The sequence below is a fragment of the Condylura cristata genome, unplaced genomic scaffold (assembly GCF_000260355.1).
Source record: "Condylura cristata isolate star-nosed mole 26May11 unplaced genomic scaffold, ConCri1.0 scaffold00001, whole genome shotgun sequence".
NCBI classification, from domain to species: Eukaryota; Metazoa; Chordata; class Mammalia; order Eulipotyphla; family Talpidae; genus Condylura; species Condylura cristata.
This window is the reverse complement of record NW_004567102.1, coordinates 65,852,116-65,877,122: the sequence shown is the minus strand read 5'-3', so window position 1 is coordinate 65,877,122 and position 25,007 is coordinate 65,852,116. Positions and strand designations below refer to the sequence as shown.

The 25,007-nt window shown below is 35.5% G+C and overlaps 1 protein-coding gene across 2 annotated transcripts in view; it reads left to right on the top strand.

The window, feature by feature from the left end:
- ARHGAP18 (Rho GTPase activating protein 18) overlaps nt 1-25,007 on the top strand; it is a 171,398-nt gene that overhangs the window by 111,394 nt on the left and 34,997 nt on the right. For both annotated transcript variants that reach the window (XM_012723041.1, XM_004674111.2), the window contains exons 2-5: nt 270-463; nt 3,192-3,427; nt 7,464-7,527; nt 12,457-12,635. In XM_012723041.1, coding sequence (XP_012578495.1) covers nt 270-463; nt 3,192-3,427; nt 7,464-7,527; nt 12,457-12,635 — 673 coding nt within the window. The remainder of the gene's footprint in view (nt 1-269; nt 464-3,191; nt 3,428-7,463; nt 7,528-12,456; nt 12,636-25,007) is intronic.

Genomic DNA, 25,007 nt, shown 5'->3' with positions numbered 1-25,007 from the left:
TTAATGCAAAGAATAATTCCTAAGAATCAACTGGTTGATTTATCATATTGCTTTTATTATTCACTACAGTTTTCCGTAGAGAGTGAAATTTCTTATTCTGGAAGTATGTTATAATCAGTAGCACTTCAAGGTAAGGTGTCTAGATATATATTTGGTTTTATTAAGGAGAACTGAGGGAATTTCGAAGTTCTTTTTCTTAGTGTGATGCTGTTTAGAAACTGTACTACTGCTAAGCATGTGCTAAATGCCTAACTTTTTTTAATTTATAGTCGCAGATATGGCCAGTATACTATAAATCAGGAAGTCACCAAAGATACGGAAAAATGTGCATTTGGTCAATCAAGTTCCCAGGATTCTTTGCACGATTTGCCTGTGGAGGACTACTATATGGAACTAGAAGATATGAATATATCTAGTGAGACCAAACAAGATCAAGAGGTGGTTATTGTCAAAGAACCTGATGGTAATAACTAAATAAATGAAAGTTTTTGGTTTTGTTTTGTATAGGTATTTATTTATGAGATAAATGCATGGAAAGAAAAGGAATCTTGATCTTAATTTTTTTATTCATAATTGACTATAATTTACCTTTGACTCATTTGCTATGGTTTTGCCCTTTGGAAAAGCAGAATACGTATTTTTTTAAATGTTGCTACCCAAGTTCTTTCTAGAAGGAAAATTCTGTCCTTTCTTGTAGATTTTCAAACCTGACCCATTCCTGTTCATTTTATTTTTCAAGATACAGTCCTTAAGACTGGATTCACAAGTTTGGCCTGCTAATCTTAGGATATATATTTGGACAGTGGAAGATGACATAACCTTTTTTTACTTCTATATATTTTTTTCTTAGATTTGATCTGTAATTTCTGTCAAGCCTCTTTCTAGTCTCAACAACTAAACTTGATGTTCTGAAAGAAAAATGTAAGACTTAACTATGTCCAACCCCCTTTTAAATTTCATACTATTTCCTTCAACCTCTTAAATTCAATATTTACTAAGTTTTTGATGCCTGATTCTGTGATCTGTGCACACTTGAGATAAACTCTAAAAAAGTGAAGAAATACTGTTCATTCATGACCCACTGAATACTGACCTGCATTTCAACAAAGGGCATAACTAGATTATTTAGGATTGGGTTGTTTAAGTAGCAATGTTTTCATAAATAGTTTCTTCTCCTTTGCTATATAATATTTCTTGAATATTGTGCTTTTTCTTAATTTAACATATTTTTGACTTGTAAAGGAAAATAATAACTAACTCTTTAATTTGTGTCCTTTTCCACTTTCCCTTCTCAAACATGTTACCAACAAATCTGAACTTAGTTGTGATAGCTAATAATCCTCTTGACCCTTATCTCAGTATTTTAAGGTAGAAGCAGCATTTTGGCAGTTTGATGACTAAGGAGAAACTATTCTACTGGGAATAGCATTCAAACCTCATCATTAGCCATGCCATTAGCAATTTCATAATTCTGCAAGATTAAAATGAATGCTTAGGTTACTGTTCCTAAATATGATTATTAAGATGAACTAGTGATATTTCTACCTGCCCATTTTTTTTTTTTTGACTTTAAACTTTTTGAGTTTAACTGCTTCTCAATGGAACAGGTGATTCCATAATGCAGTCTTATTTACTTTCCTTATGACAATGTCAACTTTTTCCTGTTTTTTTTTTTTTTTTTTTTTTTTTTTTTTTTTTAGTTGAGAGAACACAGGCTTACAAAGTGCTGGTGTCTCAGAAGTATAGGATCTCCCTCTTCAGCTTATAATAGTAATGGTGGACTTTTGATGTTAGCAAATAGAATAGCACCAGGCATTCTGCATTCCAAGCAACAAAAACTACTTCCTGAAGTCAGGGTTATTAATTCTTGATGTCTTCTCTCCAGGAGTTTATAAAGTCTAGAAGGATAGACAGGCAAAGCAGTCACTGTGGCATCATGTGAAATAGGCTCCAATCAAGATCAGCAAAACGCTTCCCATCTAATATTCTCACATTTGGTTATGAGCTGCCAGGACAGTTGTACTTTAACTTACAGACGAGAGTTGAATTGAGGAGAAGCAACGTGGTTATTGAGCTAAAGATATGTGGTATAGACGCAGGTCATTTGTGCCCCAATGCATTGGTCTTCCATTTTCCTCCATATACTTGTAGTTTGGAGCTGTCATATACTCATTATCTTTCTGTTTTTCTATAATTTCACTGGCTCTTATACAATATTTGCTTTACCATTTCTTGCTGTAGTATTTTGAACTGGTTCAGTTATTTAGTTTCCTATAATGTTATTTTCTTGCTAAATGTATTTTTTCTTAATTTGTAAACAAGACTGATATGCTGACTGAGAGGATTAAAAATTAATTTGAAATTGATTAGTTCCTGATGTCCAGATGCTCTTTATTCTTTGTTACACTTCACATCAGCGACAGTGAACAGAGAAAATATGCCTTTCCATCAATTAGAGTGGGACTCTGGGGTAGTGCTGAATTGGAGCCAAGAAACAGGACTTGCTTTGATATCCCCAGCATTGACTTCCTTCTGTAACTTGATGGAAAATACTTATCTTTTCATTGTTTGTTCATCTCTGAAAAGGGAACAGTATTATCTTCCTCTAGTTAATCTGCAGGAAAGTTATAGAGGTTAATTACATATGGAGTTATTTAAAATTTTTAATTAGGTATATATGAAATGGATCTAAAATTTGATATCTTTGTGGTTGGAGTTTGTGGCACTTGTCCAAACTCCTGGTAATGACACTTAGCACTGTGTGGTTTGGTAGCAATAGAAGAGTTTCAGTAAGAATTTTGGAACACTTTAAAAAATATAAATGTGGGCCCTCCCTGGTGGCACAGCAGGTTAAAGCACAGCAGTAAGAAGCTAAAGCCACTTCAGCATGAGTTCTATCCCCCACCCCGGAGATGACCCACATGATGTGGCAGACCTCTCCTGACCCGCTTGCTGCTCCCCTCAGCAGTGTACTTCATCAGTTGGCCTGTTCTGCTCCCCACTCTGTCTCTGGTGAATCCTCTCACCACCCCCACACCTCTGGTTTGTAGCCCAGTTCTGTATGCATAAATAAATAAATAAATAAATAAATCTTATGTTTATATTTACACACACACACACACACATATATATATTTATATAAATGTTCTCATATTTTGTAACTTACATACTATTTTTTCTCTATATCGTAGAGGGTGAATTGGAAGAAGAGTGGCTTAAGGAGACTGGTTTCTCCAGTCTCGTTGGAGAGTCTGCTGGAGATCCCCAAGAAAGCATGATACCTCTTTCTACACTGACCCGGACCCAGGCAGCAGCTGTTCGGAAACGGGTAGAAACTGTCTCCCAGACCATGAGGAAAAGAAACAAACAGTACCAGATTCCTGATGTCAGAGATATATTTGCTCAACAGACAGAGTTAAGCAAAAAAGTAGGTTTTTTTCCCCTGTAACATTTTTAATTTTTTTTATTGATGTAGCATTGTTTACAACACAGTGATTTGAGTTTTTTTAAATATTAATGCAAAGAATAATTCCTAAGAATCAACTGGACTGATCCAATTTAATTCAAATAACAATGCTCTGGGCACTTATATGTCAAGCACTGAAGCTCTGTACTAGCCATCATCAAGAAGGACTTAATGCCTGTTCCTCTGGAATATATATTGATGGGACAAAATAAATTACATTAGTTGGAATTCAGCACAATAATGCTTGAGTTAGGGTTGGGGCATTGAAAGTGACGCTAGTCCCCCAGCGGACACAACTGTCAAGTGTCACTTACAGAAAAGCAGAAGTAAGGGATTTCTCTTTATCTGTGAACTCTTACAGGAATGTTTGCTTTTTCCTAGGCTCATGTGTGGATCAGCACAAGTAGTAACTGAGGGAACCGGTTGTGGCTGATTTACAAAGTAGGAACCCTGAAATAATCCCCTTGGTATACATGGTGCCTCACACATAGGTGATTTTAATAAATATTTGTCATGATAACTAGTGTATTAGTAAAAGCAGTTGGAGTCTGATAGAGGCTAGGGGACTGATAAGAGATCAAGGAAGCCTGGAACAAGTAAGAGATGGCCTAGAATAGAGCTGCTGAAAGCAGCTAGTTTGTGGACTCTTCATTGCTTGTCCTTGGGGACATAAGGAGTTTGCACAAAGTATAGATTGATGTCATCAGGGAAGTCTTGCTACTTACAAAGAAAAAAGCATTCTTAGGATCAGAGTTGACTTACCGTGTGACTTGTTGTTAGATAAATTTGACTACCTCTGGCCTAGAAGACCCAGTGGGCGGGTGGAATGAGAACAAAGAAGAGGAATTGGGAACAATAACTGTGTTCATAATAGCTGCCACCACTACTGGCCACTACTGTGCTAACTGCTTCTCATGCCTTATCCCATTTAATCCTATGAAGGAAGCAGAAATCCATTTGAAGCTGAGGCTCATAGATTTTAAGCAACTTGCTCAATGCCCCAACTTCAAAACCCTGAATTTGTCTGACTTAAAGAATGTGCTATTTAACTCCTAAGCATATTGCTGTACTTTGGTTTCCATACATGATTCTGATAGTAAGTCATCCAACCACAAGCTTACACTTAGCTATAAATAAAGGACAACCAAAATTGTAAGATTCCTTAAAAGAAATGAAAGAGCTTCTATTTAAGGTATTTTTCTGTTATATAAAGGTTTTTTTGCTTTTTGTGGATGTTTCCTTCTTCCAAAAAATTTTTACTGCTGCAGATTGCAACTCTATTTGCATGGTCAATTGTAGATCAAATTTAGTCCACTTTATAGGAGTTTTAGGGTAACTGGGTGGCTCCAAGCATATCTCTTGCTGTTGTGAAGCAGTTAACCATCCAACTCTATTTCACTGGAGTTGAAGGACTAGACAGGGTTTTCAGCTGTGGAGATATGAATTGTAAAACTATATAGTATTATGACATTTCCTTCCCAATTAAAGAACCCTCCCTAAGGGAGTTAAGAGGAAGTTAAAAGGAGGAGGGGTAGAAAGCTGAATCTCAGCAAAATATATATGTGGGATTCTCGCCAGCCTACAAGAGGATGTTGCTACTCGGTGCTGGAAGAAGCAATTTTTTTTTTAAAGCAAATTCCTGGTAATGTCTAAACCACATGGTTTGAGTCCAAGATAACTGGTGAATTGTATCCTCTGACGGAGTCATTAGTAGAGACATAGCACAATAAATTAAAATACTGTTAACTTGCTTACACTGCATACCTTTAATTGAAACACTGCAGCACGTTAGAAAGACATTTGCATCTCTTAAAAAAAGAGGAGCCGGCCGTCTTCACTTGTAGTTCGTCTATTTTCAAATAAGTATATATTCAGCTCATCCATTTTAAATACGGCCCCATGAATTCCCTGCTGACACTAGGAAATATAATACAGAAATGAATACCATCTGCATTGTCATCTACAATTACTACAGAAAAAAATTTTGACCACATGCTCCAAAATATGTGTTCATATGTAAGATTAGATTAGATTTACCATGTTTAGTGTGATATAGAGGACTAGTAACTAGTGGGATTGTGGGGAGAAGAAGAATGAAATTTCTGTGTCCTGAAGGGATTGAAGTAGCCCTTCACTTAATACTATTTCTCTGACTTGATGGTCACTGTGATACAGTTGAATAAGGGTGTTGACCCCCATACAGTGAAACGTCTACATACAATTTTTGATTCCCCCTCAAACTTAGCTACTAATAGCTTGCTGTTGACTGGCAGCCTCACTGATAACATAATCTATATTTTATATGCTGTATATATTATGTACTGTACTCTCATGTAAGTAGAGAAAATAATTGTTATTAAGAAAATCATAAGGAAGAAAAATACAGTTGTAGTATGGCACTGTATTTATCAATACAATAGCTTTATGTTGTCTGTTTACCAGTTAACCCATCTTGTTTAAGGGTCAAATCTATGCTGTCTTGTAAGTCTAAGTGATGCACTAATGACTCCATGGACCTGCCCCAGGGCTTTTTTAAATTTTTTTTAGATACCTGGTAGAGGGTGGAGTTCTTTGTCAATAACCTGAGGTGAAATATGTGATCAGGTAAATTAGAAAGACCACCTACTTTTGTATAGAGATGGAAATCCAGGAAACTGCTTTGTTTTAAAATAATTGGTTTGGCCCTCCCTGGTGGCGCAGCAGGTTGAAACACAGCACTTAGAGGCTGAGACCTCTTCCGCATGAGTTCGATCCCTGCCTGCCTGGGAGGTGACCACATGGCGTGGCAGACCTCCCCTGACCCGCCTCTGCTCCCCTCAGCAGTGTGCTTCATCGATCTGCCTGTTCTGCTCCCCACTCTGTACTCTGTCTCTGGTGAATCCTCTCACCGCCCCTGCACCTCTGGCCTGTACCCCAGCTCTGTATGCAAATAAATAAGTCTTCAAATAAAAAAAAAATAAAATAATGGGTTCAAAGGACCTTGTGTCTCATTGCTTTAAGACCCCCGCCACCCCACCCCCCACACACACTTTCTGATCTTGGCATCCCTTTAAAGCCTACTTGAAAAGGCGGAAGTACTGCCTGGCCATACTTACTGGTGAGGAGCCTGCCGTGTTTCATCTTGTCCCTAAGTCCTTGCAGGACTACAGTCCTCACACCATTGCTTCAATCCCTTGAGAAAGGAGCACCTTTCTCTCACCTTTATTATTAGCTTCTTAAATATTTGAATAATTCTATTTTATATGTCAACTTGTAATTTTGCTTTTATAACATTTTTGAGATAGTAGTTCACATGCCATCTAACTCACCTATTTAAGTCCACAATTCAGTAAAGATAACCGTAAATATAATATTTGCTAAAATATTAGTAAAGATAATAACAAGTATTATAGATTATGAGCCCTACTGAGCTCAATCTTAGCACATTTTCATCATCCCCAAAGAAAGCCCACACACATTAGGGGTCATTCCCTATAGTTCCTTCTTCCCTAACCATCCTTTTTGTCTCTGACTTGCCTGTACTGTGTATTTCACTTGAATGAAATAACCTTTGTAACTAGTTCCTTTCACTTGGCAAAATGTCTTCCAGCTCCTCCCTGCTGTACATGTCACCACTTCATTTCTTTTTATTGCCCAATAATTTCCCATTGTATGGCTAAGCAAGATTTTGTTTATTCATTACTCTATTGAGGGATATTAGTGGCTTTCTGATAGGTGTACTTTTCCCTACATTAAACAGTGATGTTCTTGATGACAGAGACACTTTCACTATTTTTCATATTCCTTACCAGGCTTAGTATTGCATCCTACAAGTTGTTGGTAATTAAATACCGGTTGGGTGATGGCTTGAGGAAAATAACCATGGCTCTTTTCCTTTTGTGATTGTTAGAATTTTGAGTGCATCTTGTACACTAAAGGTTAGCAATAGAATTATTCACAATGCAGTTTCTCTGACTGTAAGTTGGAGATGACTAAATGGCCTGTTTTCTATCTTTAGGCTCCAGATGGCACTGAATCGCAGTCAGTCAGAACACATGAAAACAAATATCACGAAAAAGATGGTATGTTGAGTCTGTTCTCTTATATTTTCCCACTTATTAGGAAAAACAGAACTTTTTAAAACATTCATTTTCAATTCTAGTAAGTGAATTCTGTTAAATAAGCAAATTCTGTTAAAATACTAATATCAGGTGTTCAAGTGGAAAATTGCACAAGGCTGAGTGAACATACAGTAGACCTTTAAATTTCTTTCTAAAATGTCTGTTTATCTATGTGCAGTCTCTCTCCATAGCAACTGCCATGTGCCCACGTCCTATGTCGAGATGTTTACCTCATTAAACACACCCAGTGGCCATGAGTAGGCAGGGCTGTTCTTAACCTGTTTTACAGATGCGAGAACTGAGGCTGAGATATCTCTAGTGGGGCTTTACTCACAAGAGAGCCAGTGAATACAGAGCCTCGTTCTCAAGTCTGAAGTTCTTAATTCTTAAGTGGGTTGCTTTCCAGAAAGCTTTCTCATCCCTGTACTTTTCCTTTAAGAAAACTTTAAAAAAGTTAAGATTCCTATAGCATTTGATTGTAACTTCCCTTTTTATGCTTTTCCTTGTATGTATTTTAATTCACTGAAGAATTAGAAATTCAAGGCGTATATGAAAGCAAGTATGGAGGTCTGATTTGTACTTATCAAGAATTTATAACTTTAACTTGATTTCAAAAAGGAAAAATTTCCTAGATTAGGGTTATAGATTTAAACTGAAATTTTAATCTTTAATGTGTTTTTATGTAACACATTATAATAAAGGAGATCTGTGGCTGGTGGGTTACAGCTTGGAATTCATCCTTTTCTCTTGTTTATGTTTCGAGACATCTACCACAGTGTTGATGTCATTAATTGTGGTGTAGTTGGATTGGAAACAGTGAGGAAAGAGTACAGGTGAACTATGGAGGACTGGAAGCCTTCCCAATCTTCTGATATAAAAATCAGGGATTGGTCCAAGGTTATGTGGGGCATTTTTGAGACTGGGAGTTTCTAGTACCTGTACTTTTCCTTTCAGATCTTATCTCCTGCAACACTGCCTATTAAACACACACACAAGTATATATAAATAAAATTTTACTGATAATGTTATATTACATATTGATAGGTGCATCCAAATGTACATATACCTGCATGTGATATATATAGGTATAAATCTGTGGGAGTGTATGTATAACACGTATCAATGTTTGCTGGTACATAGACTTGGGGAAACATCCAGTCATTTCATTCTGATATAAAATACAAAAAAGATAGTAAATAGCAAGTGCCTTAAAGATTAAGATGTAGAGCCTTCCCTGGTGGCGCAGCGGGTTAAAGCACAGCACTAAGAAGCTAAAACCACTTCAGTATGAGTTCAATCCCCACCCCAGAGGTGACCCACATGGTGTGGCAGACCTCTCCTGACCCGCCTGCTGCTCCCCTCAGCAGTGTACTTCGTCGATCTGCCTGTTCTGCTCCCCACTCTGTCTCTGGTGAATCCTCTCACTGCCCCTGCACCTGTAGTCTGTCCCCCAGTTCTGTATGCTTTAATAAATAAGTCTTTAAAAAAAAGATTTAAATGTAGACATGTCTCTATCTTTTTATCTGTAAATATATTTCCTTTCTACTACTCGGTGGAGGTTTCTTTAGTTACCTGTTTTATATCAGAATGAAATTCTTTGGTGTTTCCCCATGTCTGTGTCCCAGCAGACACTGAAGTGGCAAGCATGCTGGAATAGTTCAGGCTTGCTAGAGAGCTGGGTCATCAAGTGAGACAGATGAACCTTTTGTGCCAATATCAATATGCTTTGGGGAAAAGTGATTGGTGAGTGCTAAATGAATACTGGGGAAAACATTGTCCTTCCTTGATGTTTTCCTCTCTTGCCAGAAATGATGATGTAGGCTATATAAACAGAAGTTCTGGAAGACAAGTTCATTATATGAGTACTTTGCAGTTTCGCTTGCAGCAGGCGAGTAAAATGTGACAAGTATAATGCCTGATATACATCTGCTTTTGCTGGAATGCTATGAAGTGGGCATAGAGCTTCCAATCTGAATAATAAGAATGTGTGTAAAGCCATCCACGTCACTGAGTATTTACTATTGCACCTGCTCTAGGCGATGTTCTCTCGCTAGCCAGTAAGTTAACCAGCATTATTCAAACCTTTAGAGGTTCAGAACAAAATTCATGGAAAACATTGTGTGCAGTTGAGAAGTAGAGTGCTTTCTGCTTGAAATCTGCAGGGGCGGAATATAAAGTCTATTTTAAATGTTTTACCCACATTTTTATGCAAGTTCAGTGAAAGATACTATTCTAAATGAAAAAGTTACGAAATGTTAATGTTGCAAGGATTGTCACATTTCAAATTAATCAATCTACAGAATGTCAAACCTTAACTCCTCATCAAATTGTACAACTCTGTATGTGAAAGACCCGCTGTCTTAGAGACATTGAGATCAATTACTAATAGTGTTCATATTATTCAAAATACTTTCACATTAATACATACATTTTCTTATTTTCTTTGGGTTTCCATGGAGAAAAGAAAGTCTTTTAAAAATGACAAAGGCACTTCAGATACTTAGGGTAGTTTGATAAAATATTTATGACCCAATTCCATTGTCCACTTAAAAACAAAACAAGAAGGCTCTCCCTACTGGCCAATGGGTGAGAGCTCAGCACTGCAAGCTGACTGCAGCCGCTTCAGTGTGAGTTTGATCCCCAACCCTGGAGGTGATCCCATGGTGCGGCAGACCTCTCCTGACCCAGCCATTTCTTCCCTCAGCAGTGTACTTTGTCGATCTGCCTGTTCTGCTCCCCATTTTGTCTCTGGTGAGTTCTCTTGACACCCCAGCACCTCTGGCCTGTACCTCAGTTCTGTATGAATAAATAAATCTTAAAAAAAAAAAAACAAGAAAATAAAGAATCTATTATTTGCACTTTACCTCAACATTTTCTGTTAATTTTTCTCTTTGAGAATAGAAAATTGATTCACTACTCCACTGGCCAAGTAACTATCCATTTCTTGTAATAATAGCTTTGAAACTGATTCTGCCTTCATTTGTTTAAACATTTAAACTTTAGATGTTCATATACTACATTTCAACATTTTTGCCTTGTTTGGAACACTGGTGATTAAATGTGTCTTAGTGTCATTATAATTTCTCTACTCCTTTCCTAATTCAGCACAGGATATTTGTTGTGGATGGTGTTGATTATAACTGAAACATAGGGGTATTGAGGAGTGAAGGGAGGAGTTTTAAGATACTTGTCTACAAACACTTACTCTTTTCTATAGAGACATTCTGGAAAGGTAGCTTCTAATTTGAGAATATGGCTAATCATGTTCCTCCTCTTCAAATGGTTTCCTAGGGAACCAACAAACATATTCACAGTAAAACATACAACACTGTAAACGAGTGGGAAAATAAAATGAAAATTGTACTTTGACATTTAAGTTAATGCTTTAAAAATTAAATGTAAAAACATGTAGTTATTCTAATTAAAAAGAATGATCATGGGCTGCTAGAAAAGCATAAATGGCATGGCTGACAGCAGATAAATCTTATCAAGGAGCTTCAAATTTATTCTTATTTTTAGCATTGACATAGGTAAATATTTACTGACTTTCTTAGCTGTGAGAGTCCCTGAGGAACAGCTTTATAATTTGTAAGGTTCAGTGGAAACTGAAAGTGCAGGACTTTGTGTTAGGTTTTAATTCTGCAGCAGTAGAGCATTAAGCCGAACATGGAGACCGACTGAGCATGGAGCCTGGGTTTGACTGCATAGGTTGGCTGTGCACAAACCCCCTTGTTGAATGAGTAAGACTAGATTTATATTTGCTTACAAATTTTTTTTTTTTTTGCGGGGAATAAATTTTTTTTATTTAAATGAGTATCTACATATTTTGAAGGCAGCAGAGTTTTAGTAATATGTACACAAGAGATACAGTTTAAAACACATTTTAATTACCTTTCTCTTCCATCACCTTATTACTGTGTATGCATATAGTTACACCATGTAAACTTATTTTCAATTCAGATGGTCACCATGAATCAAAGGCTTGCAGTGAATAAATACCAGTAATCCTGTCACTGACTCCATGGTTTTCCTAATATGAGTTATAGTTAGAACTCAAAACTTACTAAATAATACTATTTCAAAGTACTTTCTTTCAAGTTCAAACTGGTGTTTTCAGAGAGACTTTTGAATGTTAATTCTTTCTTAGAGGACTAACAATAAACAGACAAAAAGGTAAAATAAAATAAAATAAACAAAAACCCCAAAGTTAAACATAGTATTTCCTGGATATGTTGATGTAAGTATCTGCAAGATATTTGATGAGGTTTACACTTGCAGCAAGTTTCATAATCAAGTTCAAAATGGACTGGTTCTTGTACCAGTTACCTCTACACTTCACTCCCACAGTGATAAGTTTTTGGCACTAATTCTTGTTTTGGATTTTTTCCTGTGATAAATGGGTAGTAATCAAAGAGGAAATGCAGGATATAGAAGAGTTTACTCTAGGAATCTGCTCCTCTGTGAGGAAATGAAATGGTTCTTCTCTGATTCTCAGAGAAATCACAACAAACATCCTTCTTGCCTTTTTGCTTTAATCCCCAGTGTAAAATAAGTCAATAATGAAGTCAATACAGTTTTTGTGGGTCTTTTTTTCTCCCTCAGACTTTGAGATCATCTACCAATGTTGGGAAGTTGGATCCAGTCTAAGAATTGTGACCACAGATAAAAATTCACAGCTGAACTTAATCTTTGTAGTCACCACCTGCTCTTCCTACCCAGGCACCATTATGGGATTTCTGGAGTGCACTTTCCACTAGTAAAATAACCTTTAATTATTTTTTGATAGTAAATAGTGCTTTTTACAAAGATTTTAATAGAGTTGACATATTAGATATTAAAACAAAAGATATTCACAAAACATATGAATTGGACCTCTCATTTTTCTTCCAGGCCAGGCACCTAGCCTAGAAGTTGATGTAAAGCACCTCAGTGCACCAGTACCTGAGAAGGCGCCTGCCTCTGAAACAGATATCAACCTAGAGGTGTCATATGCAGAGCAAGCAGTCAATCAGAAAGAGAACTCCAAGGATAAGACCCATTGTGACAAAGGCGATGATGCCCTGTTATCTGTACGTAGTAAGCTCTTCCAATGTCACTAAACATCAGTGTCTTAGAGTTTACGTTCATCACCTCCTTACTTTGAAAATTTCAGAGCCATAGAGAAGTTGAATGAGTAAAAATAACTAACACCCATGTAAATAACAGAGGTTTCACATAGATCTATTTGATAATTTAGTATCTTATCTTTTTTTTGCTTTCCACATCTGTGTATATGTTCTACTATCAGATATGCCCTCATTTTCTAGCTCAACAAGGACATATAAAACAAAGTAGTCACAATACTTACAAAATGTCAACACTAGAGCAAAAGTACTTTAAATATATAGTCCGATTAAACTGTGCTCAATCATTAAAATATTGCCCTGTTTTAGCTTCTTCCTTCTCCAACCTCATCTGGAATTCAGACAAGGGTCAGATCTGATTGGCTTCCTTGAATCTAGATAAGCTACCTTGCTTGTTCTTTAGTATTTTTGAAGAGTCCAAATCAAATTTCTGATTGCTTTGTGATTGGATTCAAGTTAAACATTTCTGTCCAAAAGGCTGTCAGGCAAATAGACCTCCAGTTGCAATACCAGAAATGGGCAAGGGCGTCAAATGTTCTCTCTATTAGTGATGGGAGTTCAATGATTTGGTGAAAATATTCAGCAAATCTGGCCATCATAAAGAGATTTCTTTCTATGAGCACCTAATTACTTGCCTTTATGCTCCAAGAGACTGACTATCCTATTTGTCTCTAATAATAAATCTTTTGTCCAGTGATTTCACCCTACATTTATAATCTTTGCCTTCCATACTAGATACTAGAGAAATGATAATTTTCTACTTCTGGTATCCCTTCTATGTTGATATAGTGGCATTTTACTTTAACAGTTGCTTTCTCTCCTTTTTATGTTTTTGATATTTCTGTGAATTGCTTGCTTCCTTTTTTACATCCAGTATTTATAAATCATTATTTTTTTCTCTAATATTAGATTTTACTCAAATTTAACCAATGGGAGCATTACAAACTAGTAATGCTAGTTTGTAATGCCATTTTTATATGCTCTCATTGTTCTTTTATTCTTTGCCTTCTAACACAAGATATTCAGGTTCACCCTGTACTTTTCTCCCCAAAGACTTGAAGGAATCCATTTCTTCAAGGAGTCCTGGTTCCTATTACTAGTAGAATATATTTAGAAACCAAGCTCTATATATTGAGTGTTCTCATTGCTAGTATCTATCTTATATACATATTTTAAAACCACATTCTTTTTTTTATTTAGAAGAATTTTACATGTATACAAGTTTAAACAATAGTATAATGAACTCCCCAATCATCACCTAGCCTGCATATTCATTAACTTATAACAACTAACTCCAACTTATTTATATCCCAAACTGTTTCCTTATTCATTGTCAGTTTGAAACATATCTCTGAAATATATTGTCACCTATAAATATTGGAATATGTTTTTCTAAAATATAAAGATTCATTAAAAATAAATCCATAATTGTTACCATGCTTACAAAAAACTAATAATTCTTAATTTCAAATATCTAGTCAGTTTTCAAACTTAAAATTGCATCACCTGATTTTATTTTTTACAGTTGAATCAAGATCCAAATAAGGTTTAGGCTTTGCGTTTGGTTGATATAGCCTATAAAACTATATATTTTAAGGATTTATTTATTTATGCATACAGAACTGGGGTATAGTCCAGGTGTGCAGGGGTGGTCAGAGGATTCACCAGAGACAGAGTTGGGAGCAGAACAGGCTGACTGATGAAGTACACTGCTGAAGGGGAGCAATGGGTGGGTCAGGAGAGGTCTGCCACATCATGTGGGTCACCTCCAAGGAAGGGATTGAACTCATGCTGAAGTGGCTTTAGGTCCTTAGTGCTGTGCTTTAACACACTGCGCCAGAAGGGAGGGCCCTATAAAACTCTCTTAATCCCATATTCCATCCTTTGCTTCCTCTCTTCTCACACTGTTTTTTTCCTCTTTCATTTGGGAAAAAAAATAGGATTTCTGTAAAAATAGTAACGTAAGTCATAGAGTTATATATATGTGACCTGATCCAAGAGAAAGTTCTTGAGCTTATCTGGTATATTTTCTGTTCCAGATCTCTTGGGTTGTTGGAAAACTCATAATGCCTTTTTTCTATGTTTTTAAGCAAAAATGTGTCATGACTTTTCCAACAATCCAATAGAGTGATTTATTTTTGCAGGGAATTTTTATTCCATTTAATAGAAATACTTTTGTGTGCTCACTTCAGCAGCACATATACTAAAGGTGGACCAATACAGAGAAGATTAACATGGCCTGTTCCAGAAATTCATGAAGTGTCCATATTTTATTGTCCATTGCATGGAAACTGAGCAACTTGCTACTGAAAAATCATGGGTTATTGAGGAAATCACAGAAAAAATTTAAAAAATAGCTTGAGACTAATGACAAAGATGACACAACTTCTCAGAACTTATAGAACTTAGTAATCATGATATTAAGAAGAAAGTATATAGCAACACAGGCCCATATCAAAAAGCAAGAGATAACACAAAGAAAATATACTAATCTCCCATTTTGAGGAACTGGAAAAAGAAAGACCACAAAAAAAAAATCCAAAAGCCAGTAGAAGAAAAGAAATAATGAAAATTGAAGCAGGAATAAATAAAATAGAGGAGAATCCAAAAGATCATTGAAACCAAAAGCTGGTTCTTGAAAAAAATAAATAAAATAGACAACTCCTAGCAATACTCACAAAGAAAAGAAAAATTGAGAAAACCCATATAAGTAGGATTATAAATGAAAGAGGAAATTACAACAGATACAGTTGCAGAGAGTACTATGAATATTTATGTGCGAAGAAATTCACAGTCAAGATGAGATGGACAGATTCTTAGATCTATACAACCACTCAACACTGAAATAAGAAATAGAAATTTAAACCAATTACAAGCAATGAAACTGAAATCAAAACCCTCCAAAAAACAAAAGCCCCCAGGACCAGATGTTTTCATAAATGAGTTCTAGAAAATGTTCAAAGATGAATTAATACCTATGTTCAAAAACTCTTTCCAAAAAATTTGAGAAATAAGAAAACTGCCAGATTCATTTTACGAGTCCAACATTACACTGTTACCACCACCAAACAAGGGTAACACACACACACAAAAAAAAAAAAACTACAGAATAATCTCCCAATTGAACACAGATGCAAAAATCTTCAATAAAATCTCAAGCAGAATCCAACAAAATATCAAAAAGGTTATACATCACAACCAAGTGGGATTTATCCCAGAAACACAAGGATCATTCAGCATTTGAAAATCAATTAATGTAAGTCACCACATTAACAAAAATAAATAAATAAAAGCCATATGGTCATTTTTATAGACATAGAGAAAATACTTGATAAAATCTAGCATCCATTTATGATAAACATTCCTGAAAAACTTGGGATAAAAGGGACATATCTAACATAATAAAAGCTATATATGACAAAACCACAGCTAAAATCATTCTTATTAGTGAAAAACTGAAACCCTTCCTATTAAGATCTGAAACAAGACAAGGATGTCTACCATTAGCATTGCTTTTCAATATAGTAATAGAAGTCCTAGGTAGGACAGTTAGGCAAGAGAAGGACATAAAAGGAATACAAATAGGAGAAGTGAAACTGTAATATGCAGATATGATAATATATATAGATTATCCTATAAAACCCACAGAAAAACTAATTAAAAATAAAACAGTTTTTTTAAAGTAACAGTTTATAAAATCAATACACAAAAATTGGTAGCTTTCCTATATGCAATCAATCCCAAGGGGAAGAAATTTAAAAAGCCATCCCATTTACAATTAAATACTGGGAATAAACCTAATAAAGGAGGTGAAATACCTATACTAGAGAAAATGTAAAACATTGTTAAAAGAAATAAAAGACAAAAGAAATGAAAGACATTCACTGCTCATGGAGCAGAAAAACTCACATTATAAAAATATGGCCATCTTACCAAAAGCAAGTTACAGATTCAATGAAATTCCAGTAAAAATCTCGATGACATTCTTCAAAGAAATAGAACAAACATTGATGAAATTCACATGTATCAAAAAAAAAAAAAAACCTCAAATAGTGAAAGCTCTCCTAACTAAAAGAGGGAAGAATGGAGGCATTACACTCTCAGACTTCAAATAATACCACAAAGCCATTATAATGAAAACAGCATGGTATTGGAACAAAAACATCCACACAGGCCAATGGAATTGAATTGAAAGACCAGAAATAAAAACACACATATTTGGTCAACTAATCTATGACAAAGGATCAAAGTATATGTACCAGAACAAAGAAAAATCTCTTCAATAAATGGTGTTGGGACAACATCATGATGCTGACAGCAATATGCAAAAAAGAAAAGAAACTAAAGTACTATCTCACATCATAAATTCTCCTGATCCATGAGCAGAAAATGTGTTTCCATTCTTTGTATCTTCTATTTCTTTCAGCAATGTTTTATAATTTCCCTTGTGTCGGTCTTTCACCTACTTTGTTACTACAATTTGGCAAAAATGGACTGAAAATGAATAAAAGAATATAACACCTGATACCATTAAATATATAGAAGAAAACATAGGGAAATACTCCATGACATAAAACTCAGAAACATCTTTGAGTATTCTTTTCCAGAAGCAAGGAAAAGATAAATGGCTGGTATTACATCAAACTAAAAAGTTTCAGTATAACAAAACAGATAATAAAACAAAGGAACATCCTATTGAATGGAATAAGATATTTGTACTCTATATACCAGATAAGGGGCTGATATCAAAGATCTACAAAGAACTTATACAATTCAACAAAAACACAGCATATGACCCCATCAAATAATGGACAAAAGAACTAAAAAGTCACATCTCCAAAAAAGAAATCCAATCAACCAATAGATATATGAAAAAAAAAATATTCAACATCAGTAGTTATCAGGAAAATGCAAATCAGAAATAATTGCTAGAGAAGAAAGATAAAGGAACCCTCTTACAGTGTTGGTGGTAATGTAAATTGATCCTATGGAATGCTGTGTGGAGTTTCCTGAGGACATTAAAAATGGATCTACCATATGATCCAGTGATTCCACTCCTAAGAATCTACCCTCAGGACACAAAATCACTAATTTGAGAGAAAATCTGTATTCCTGTTTACAATAACAAGATATGGAAACAATCCAGATGGCCCCAAATAGCCAAATGGTATGAAAAGTTGTGTTATATTTATACAATGAAATATTATAATCTCAGTGATCCAAAAAGACATCCATTCATTGGCAGCAGCAGGATGGAGCTAGAAGGGACTATGCTAGCCAAAATTAGTCCGAAAGAAAAAATAAATACCAGATAGTCTCACGTGGAATATATAGAAACTAAAGGAAAGGTTAAAATTAGCAAGTTGATCATAGCACTGAGGCACACAGCAAAGGAAAAGGTAGGAGCGAGGGCAAAATGGGAGAGATAAACACTAAGGAATATGATTGTTCCACGTGATACAATGGGGACAACTATGGGGACTGCAATGATGTCAGAAAAAAAGTTATTGAAAAAGTACTTTTTGGATTTTCCCTGATGGTACAGCAGGTTAAAGTGCAGCACTACAAGTGAGCCAACCTCTTCAGTGCAAGTTCAATACCTGGCACTGGAGATGACCCACATGTCTCAACAAACCTCTCATGTCTCGCCCACTGCTCCCCTCAGCAGTGTATTTTGTTGATCTGCCTATTCTGCTCCCCACAGTGTTTCTGGTGAATCCTCTTGCCGGCCCTGCACCTCTGGCCTGCACCCCAGTTTTGTGTGCATAAATAAATAAATCTTTAAAAACATAGTACCTTTGTGACTATAAGGAGGATATCAGGAGTGTTCTTTCCTCTGAATTGGTCATTGCTTTAAGAGGACAGAGTTCTTTATTCCTTGCTGAGAATATTGGTTCTCAGGAAACAACAGATATTATTAAGTGGAATATCACGTAATTGCTCATTTGTTTCATACTCCATTGATTCACAACATTCTCAGAATAACAACACTAACATAATACCAACAGTGTGATTCCTAGAAAATAGTTTGAAGTTTTCTTTAGTTGTTTGTTTTGGGGATAAATCCCAAAAGTGTGTAACAATACACTGATTGTGCTTTAGCTTGCTTATGATAGTTATTTTCATAAAGTTAAGCGACCAAATATATACCTGGTAGACACAACCATGCATTTCATTTCTATTCCATATTACCCCGCTTTTGTAAATAAATAGTAGGTTTTATGTAATATATTGTAATCTGTTGACCACATTTTATATTGGCTCTCTTTTTTCTACAGTATTAAGCAGTTTTTATTCATTCCTTATGATCTCTGACAGTGGATACAGTCTTTTTTTTTTTTTAATGTTTGCAAGTCAGCCATACCCTTTAGCACCTTGGAAAGCTAGTGCAGGGCTCAATCTGGACCTTTAATCACCCCACCCTATATCAGTGACACTCAACCACCCCCTGGAAAGTACCTCCAAACCCAGGCATACCTATCAATGCCTTGAAAAATGGCCTACGCCCCAGAATGGATCTTGTAGGTTCCACTTGTTATCAGCAACTTTCAACCATGCTTTGATAAGTACCTTTGTCCCTGGACACACACTTTGGGAACTTGAGAATTTGCTCAGGCTCCAGTCAGGGTCTTAAGGGGCCCAGTCAATACCAGTGACCTTAAATCATTCTATGGAAAGTGCTTCTGAGATTGGGAACACCCATCATTGCCTTGGAAAATTATACATGTCACAATTGACGATGCCATGTATGACCCTTCGTGATAGTATCAGCAAACCTCAGCCAACTCTGGTGAGTGCCCTGTCCCAGTTTGGTAGGTGTGGAGACATGACTAGCACAGGCCAAATCCACAGTAACAAGGCTCTGAAAGCAATGGGGAGACAGAATAATATAACCAATGGCCACAGTAGTGCTAAGGATAATATTTCACTATAAAAAACAAACACTTACATAGAACCTAACCACAAAGATATGGAAGATTGTTACTCCTATCAGACAAAGAGTACAAGCTTCCCATAATAAAGTGATTTGAAGAACTCAGAGAAGACCCAGAAAAAGTGGCTCAAATGTGCAGGAAAATACAGAAAAAACATATAAATGTCTTGAGAAGCAAACTCAATGAGTAGAAATGGCACTGAAAATGGCACTCTAAAGAGGAAATAAAAGGGGTGTGGGAGGGAAAAAGGTAAAAGAGGAGATGAAAATATGACTGTCATCGAACTTCTCAGAAGAAACATGGTGGGGAAGAGAGAGTAAAAAGACATATTAAAAAACTTAAAGATTGAAAACTACCAACCAAGAATACTCTAACCTGCAAAGTTCTCCTTTGGATATGAGAGAAACAAATGACTTCACAGACAAGGAAAAACTGAAGAAATCTGAAAAATCTAGGACCCTCTCCACCACAAAGAATATTGAAAGAAATTGTAGTGTCATTTGGCCAAATAGAGAAATGCACAAAATAACTGGAAAAAAAAGAAAAGAAAGAAATGGGGGGAAAAAAACCCAAAAAACTAAAGAAAAATGGCAGCAATAAATTTTTGTATATCAATAATTGCTATACATGTTAACAGTTTAAAATGACCAATTAAAAGACACAGAGTATCTGGTTAGGTGAGGAAACAAAACCCACCCTTCCATCTCCAGGAGATATACTAGAGCTCCAAAGATAAACATAGGCTCAAAGTGAAGTGTCGGGATACAATCCTACAAACTGGGAACCATAGGAAGGTAGGAACAGCCATATTTATATCAAACAAAATAAAATTCCAATCAAAAATGACAAAAAAGAGAAAAGGAAGGACAGTGAATAATGATTAAAGGAATAATACATCATGAGGTCATAAAGCTCATCACTATATACTCATCAAATGAGGGAGCACCAAATATATTAGGCAACTACTATCAACTTAGAAAGCAAACTTTGGAAAAACACACATTTGTGGCAGGAGACTTCAACATTTCCTTCTCACCAATGACAGATCAGTGAGACAAAAACTGAATGGGGACACAATACTTTTAAACAAAGAATTAGACCATCTATATCTATATCCATAGGACACTGGACCTCACAAAATCAGAAGAAACATATTTTTCAAGTGCATATGGGACATTCCTCATGATTGACCACGTATTAAGCTACAAAGCAAATATCAACACATTCTTGAAGATTGATATTTTACCAAATAACTTCTTGGATCATAAAGGTATAAAATTAGAAATCAACTACAAAAAGAACACAGGGAAATCCCTAATATGTGGATATTAAAGAATACACTACTGAGGGACCAGTGGGTCAAAGAAGAAGTAAAAAAAAATATTTTGAGACAAATGAGAATGAGGACATAATCTCCTAAAATGTATGGCACACAGCAAAATCAATACTGAGAGGGAGGGAAGCATACAGCAATACAGGCCCACATTGAGAAACAAGAAAATGCCCAAGTAAACAACCTTGTCTTTCATCTTGAGGAACTAGAAAAAGCACAAGAAGAAAATGATCCAAAAGTCAATAGATGGAATGGAATAATAAAAGTTAGGAAACAAGTACATGAAGCAGAAATAAAAAACATAGCCCCAAATATCAAAGGATCAAGAAAACAAAAAGTTCTTTGGGGAAAAAAATTAACAGAATAGACAAAACTCTAGATAGGATAGCTAAGGAAATGAGAAAGAAAACTGAATAAATGGATCAAAAATGAAAGCAGTTACAACAAGAAAGTCAGAGGATAATTGCAGATTACTATGTTCAACAACCTAGATGAGGTGGTTATACAATCATCTGAGACTGAATAGAAAAGAAATAGGAAACCTGACCAAGTAAATCAGATTCAAGGGAATTGAAACAACAATCTAAACTCTCAAAAAAAAAAAAAAAAACTGCAGAAGGTGTGGGAAAAAAGGAACCCTCTTTCAGCGTGGCGTATCCTCAAAAGACAAAAAATGTATCTGCCATATACTGTAGCCATTCTACCTGGGAATATAACCAAAGCACACAAAAAAACGCTAATTTGAAAGAAAATCTGCATTCTTATGCTTATAGCATCACTATTTACAATAGTAAAGATATGGAAACAACCTTAATGCCCCCACATGAGTGGATCAAGATGTGGTATGTGTATATGCATAATGGACTACTGCATAGCAACCATAAAAGATAAACTCTTGCCATCTTTGGCAACATGGATGGAACTGAAAGGGATTGTGCTACGCATAGTAAGACAGAAGAGAAAGATAAATAACAGATGGTTTCAATTATATGTTGAATATAGAGAAATCAAACAAAAGTTCTGCCAAAGACAAACTTTACAACCAATCAACTCTTTAAAACTGACCATAGATCCGAGGTATTCAGAAGCAGGGGGAGCACACAGTGGAGTATGATGAAGGACTGTGGGTATGTTGGTGGTGGGAGAGCTTTGGTGAACCCACCCACTTGCAGGGAGAAATCCTACTATGTCAAAGTATTGTGAAGAATATCAAATGTTACTTCATTAAGAAACTAAATGAAAAATAACAAATTCAAGTCAAATTGAAGATCAAGTTTTTTAACCTTTAATGTATTTTAGTATGAAAATTTAGCTATTGCTTAATGTGAGCCCAGTACATTCCAGACAGTATGCTCTGTAATTATTTCACTTACGTATAAAATGATCTTTATGAGGTAGATTTTTTTTCTTCTAGTTTTCATCCAGGAAAGCAGGTGTCCTGAAGCTTAGATTCAGTGACTAAACTTTTGAAGCCAGAGTATTCTTCTGGAAGACTATGCTGACTGTACTTAAAGATGTCTGCTCTAATGATGTATGTTTGTGTGTGTGTGTGTATGTGTGTATCCACATTTAATCTATATGTGACTCTAAGTGTCCTTGTCCTAGAGCTACAGATAACTAGTTCATCATAGCTTGGGATATTATTTATATAAGATTCTGATTCACTGGGTCTATCATATATATTAGAATTTTAATAACACTTCTTCATCCTACCTTGGAGACTAACAGCATTAAGGATTTATACAGAAATGTTCAATATCATAGCTTTGAAATAACTCATAAAACCCATATACTGGGGTACATACCTTCGCTGTAGTTCTTACATCTTTATTTAGTGTCATTTGCATTCATTAAATTACATTTAATGCAAGTCAATTCTTGTTTTATAACATTTTTGGTTATCTGGAAACACTATTTTGTGTATATACTAAAGGCCAAAAACTGGACAATGGAGTCCCAAGTCAAGAATTTGCTAGAGAAAGAAGCACATCTGGAGGCAAGTAAGGGTCACAAGAGAAATAGCCATTGGGGCCTGAGTGAGGAGACTCTGGCAGACACAAGTTTTGGTCATAACACAAAATTAGATGCTTGGGGCTATGGTCCTGAATTGTTAAGAAAAGTTCATATCATGGCTCTCATACTCCAGTAAAAGAAGTAAGTAAATTTTTAAGGAAACCACAAACTTGAAATTTTCCTAAAATGCCGTTTTTTTTTGGGAAAGTAGTCATCTTTTGGAAATTATAAAAGAAGAAACATGATAATAAAACGATGCATTTTGCACATGAAAAATTTTAGGTAATAAATGAATTTTCTGGCAGACAAGAAGAAAAAGTCATCTGTTGAAAGTTAGCAAGTGAGAATAGATTCTCTTGCTTTACAAGGGACTCTACTCAATGAGTAAAAAACATAAGTCCATCATTACTGATGAAGTGCTTAAAGGTCCCCCATTATCACCAGACCTATAAACGAGAGGTGGAGTTTGAAAGAGTTACCTGATTAATTTGTGGAAGCATGCAGAACCAATGACCTTATATACTTTGAAAAATTTTATTTCACCCTTTCTTTATGCACATTTTAAAAAGGTAAGAGCTTTTCTTTTCCTGAAATTGCCCAGCCTTCTCTTAGCCAAGGAACTGAACCATCTAGTCTATTAACTAAACAAAAAACGACAGGAAACTTCATAAATATTTAAAGCTGTTGCTATGAATTAAACATTGGGATAAAGAACGAACTCCTTTCATTAAATAAAATGTTAAATAAATAAATAAATAAATAAAGCTCCTGACATATATTGTAGGTAAACACACTGTTTGAACTAATAATATTTCAGGTTTCTCTAAACATTTACCTTGAGTAATGCTTTTAATAATTAGATTTCATGTGTTTGGCTTATCAGACCAAAGCAAATGATTTTAATGAAACATTTAAGAATTAAAAAAAAAAAAGTGTTGGTAAACAAAGCTGGTTCTGTCCTTCAAAAACAAAGCGATAAGCACAACTATGAGACCAGACATGAAAATGGGAAGACTTGTGTATGCGTTTAAAAGCTCAGCTTTTCGCACTAGCCATTTCAAAGAATACACAGGCACAGAGCCCCTGTTATTTTCCAGGCTTCTGAGACCATAGGGTTACTAATGTGATAAAGGCATTCCTTCTTCCTTAAAGGCTCACACTCCAGTATCAACACTTACCAAACCCAAGATTTCTCCTCCCCTGCCTGGTGAGCAGAGAAAGTGAAGCAGAACAGAATGGCTACCTGTTCTGGATTAAAATAAAAACATTAGATTTAAAGATCTAAATTTGCCTCCTTCTCTTAATGTTGCCTATGTGACCGCATTTGTCTCTTTACTGAGCCTCAGTTTCCCCACTGCCTCAGTTTTCCCACCTAGAATGTGGTGTAATCATCCCTATACTATTGGTATAATTGCAGAATAGAATCAGAAATCATTTGTCAAATAAGAGCAATTATCTTTATCTTTTTTATCAAGCAGTATTTTTAAGAATGTAATTAAAACATAAAATCTTGACATTTTTGCAAATTTCTGTGTAAAAGTGTGGTAGTACTTAAAGTTTATAAGTATTTGCCATTTTCTTGATGCTTACTGATCTTATAAGGCAGGTTCTATTGTTATTCCTATTTCCTCAGTGAAGTGACTAAAGCATAGAGATTATTTTAATTAAGATCACATAGCTAGTATGAATGAACACAGGATTTGCCACCAGCTGTCTGACAACATATTCTCAACCCCCTGCACCACATCATTAATAAATGCTGGGAATTTACTGTGCTGCATGTATAACGATGTTCATTGCTGTTTTACTTAATGTTCTAAGAAAAAAAGTTGATAAATTGTTTATTTTCTGATAGTGGATTCTCTTGAGAATAGAGTAGGTTCTGCAGAAGAAGGTTCTAGAAAACTGCAGACATTTCCCTTGGAGTTGAGTTTTCCTGAAACAAATTAGCTGTTCAGTTATCAAAAGTTGCAGGTTTTCTAAATTTCTCTAGGACAGCAACTCTTTAAACATAATCCTTTAGGCTCTTAAAATTCA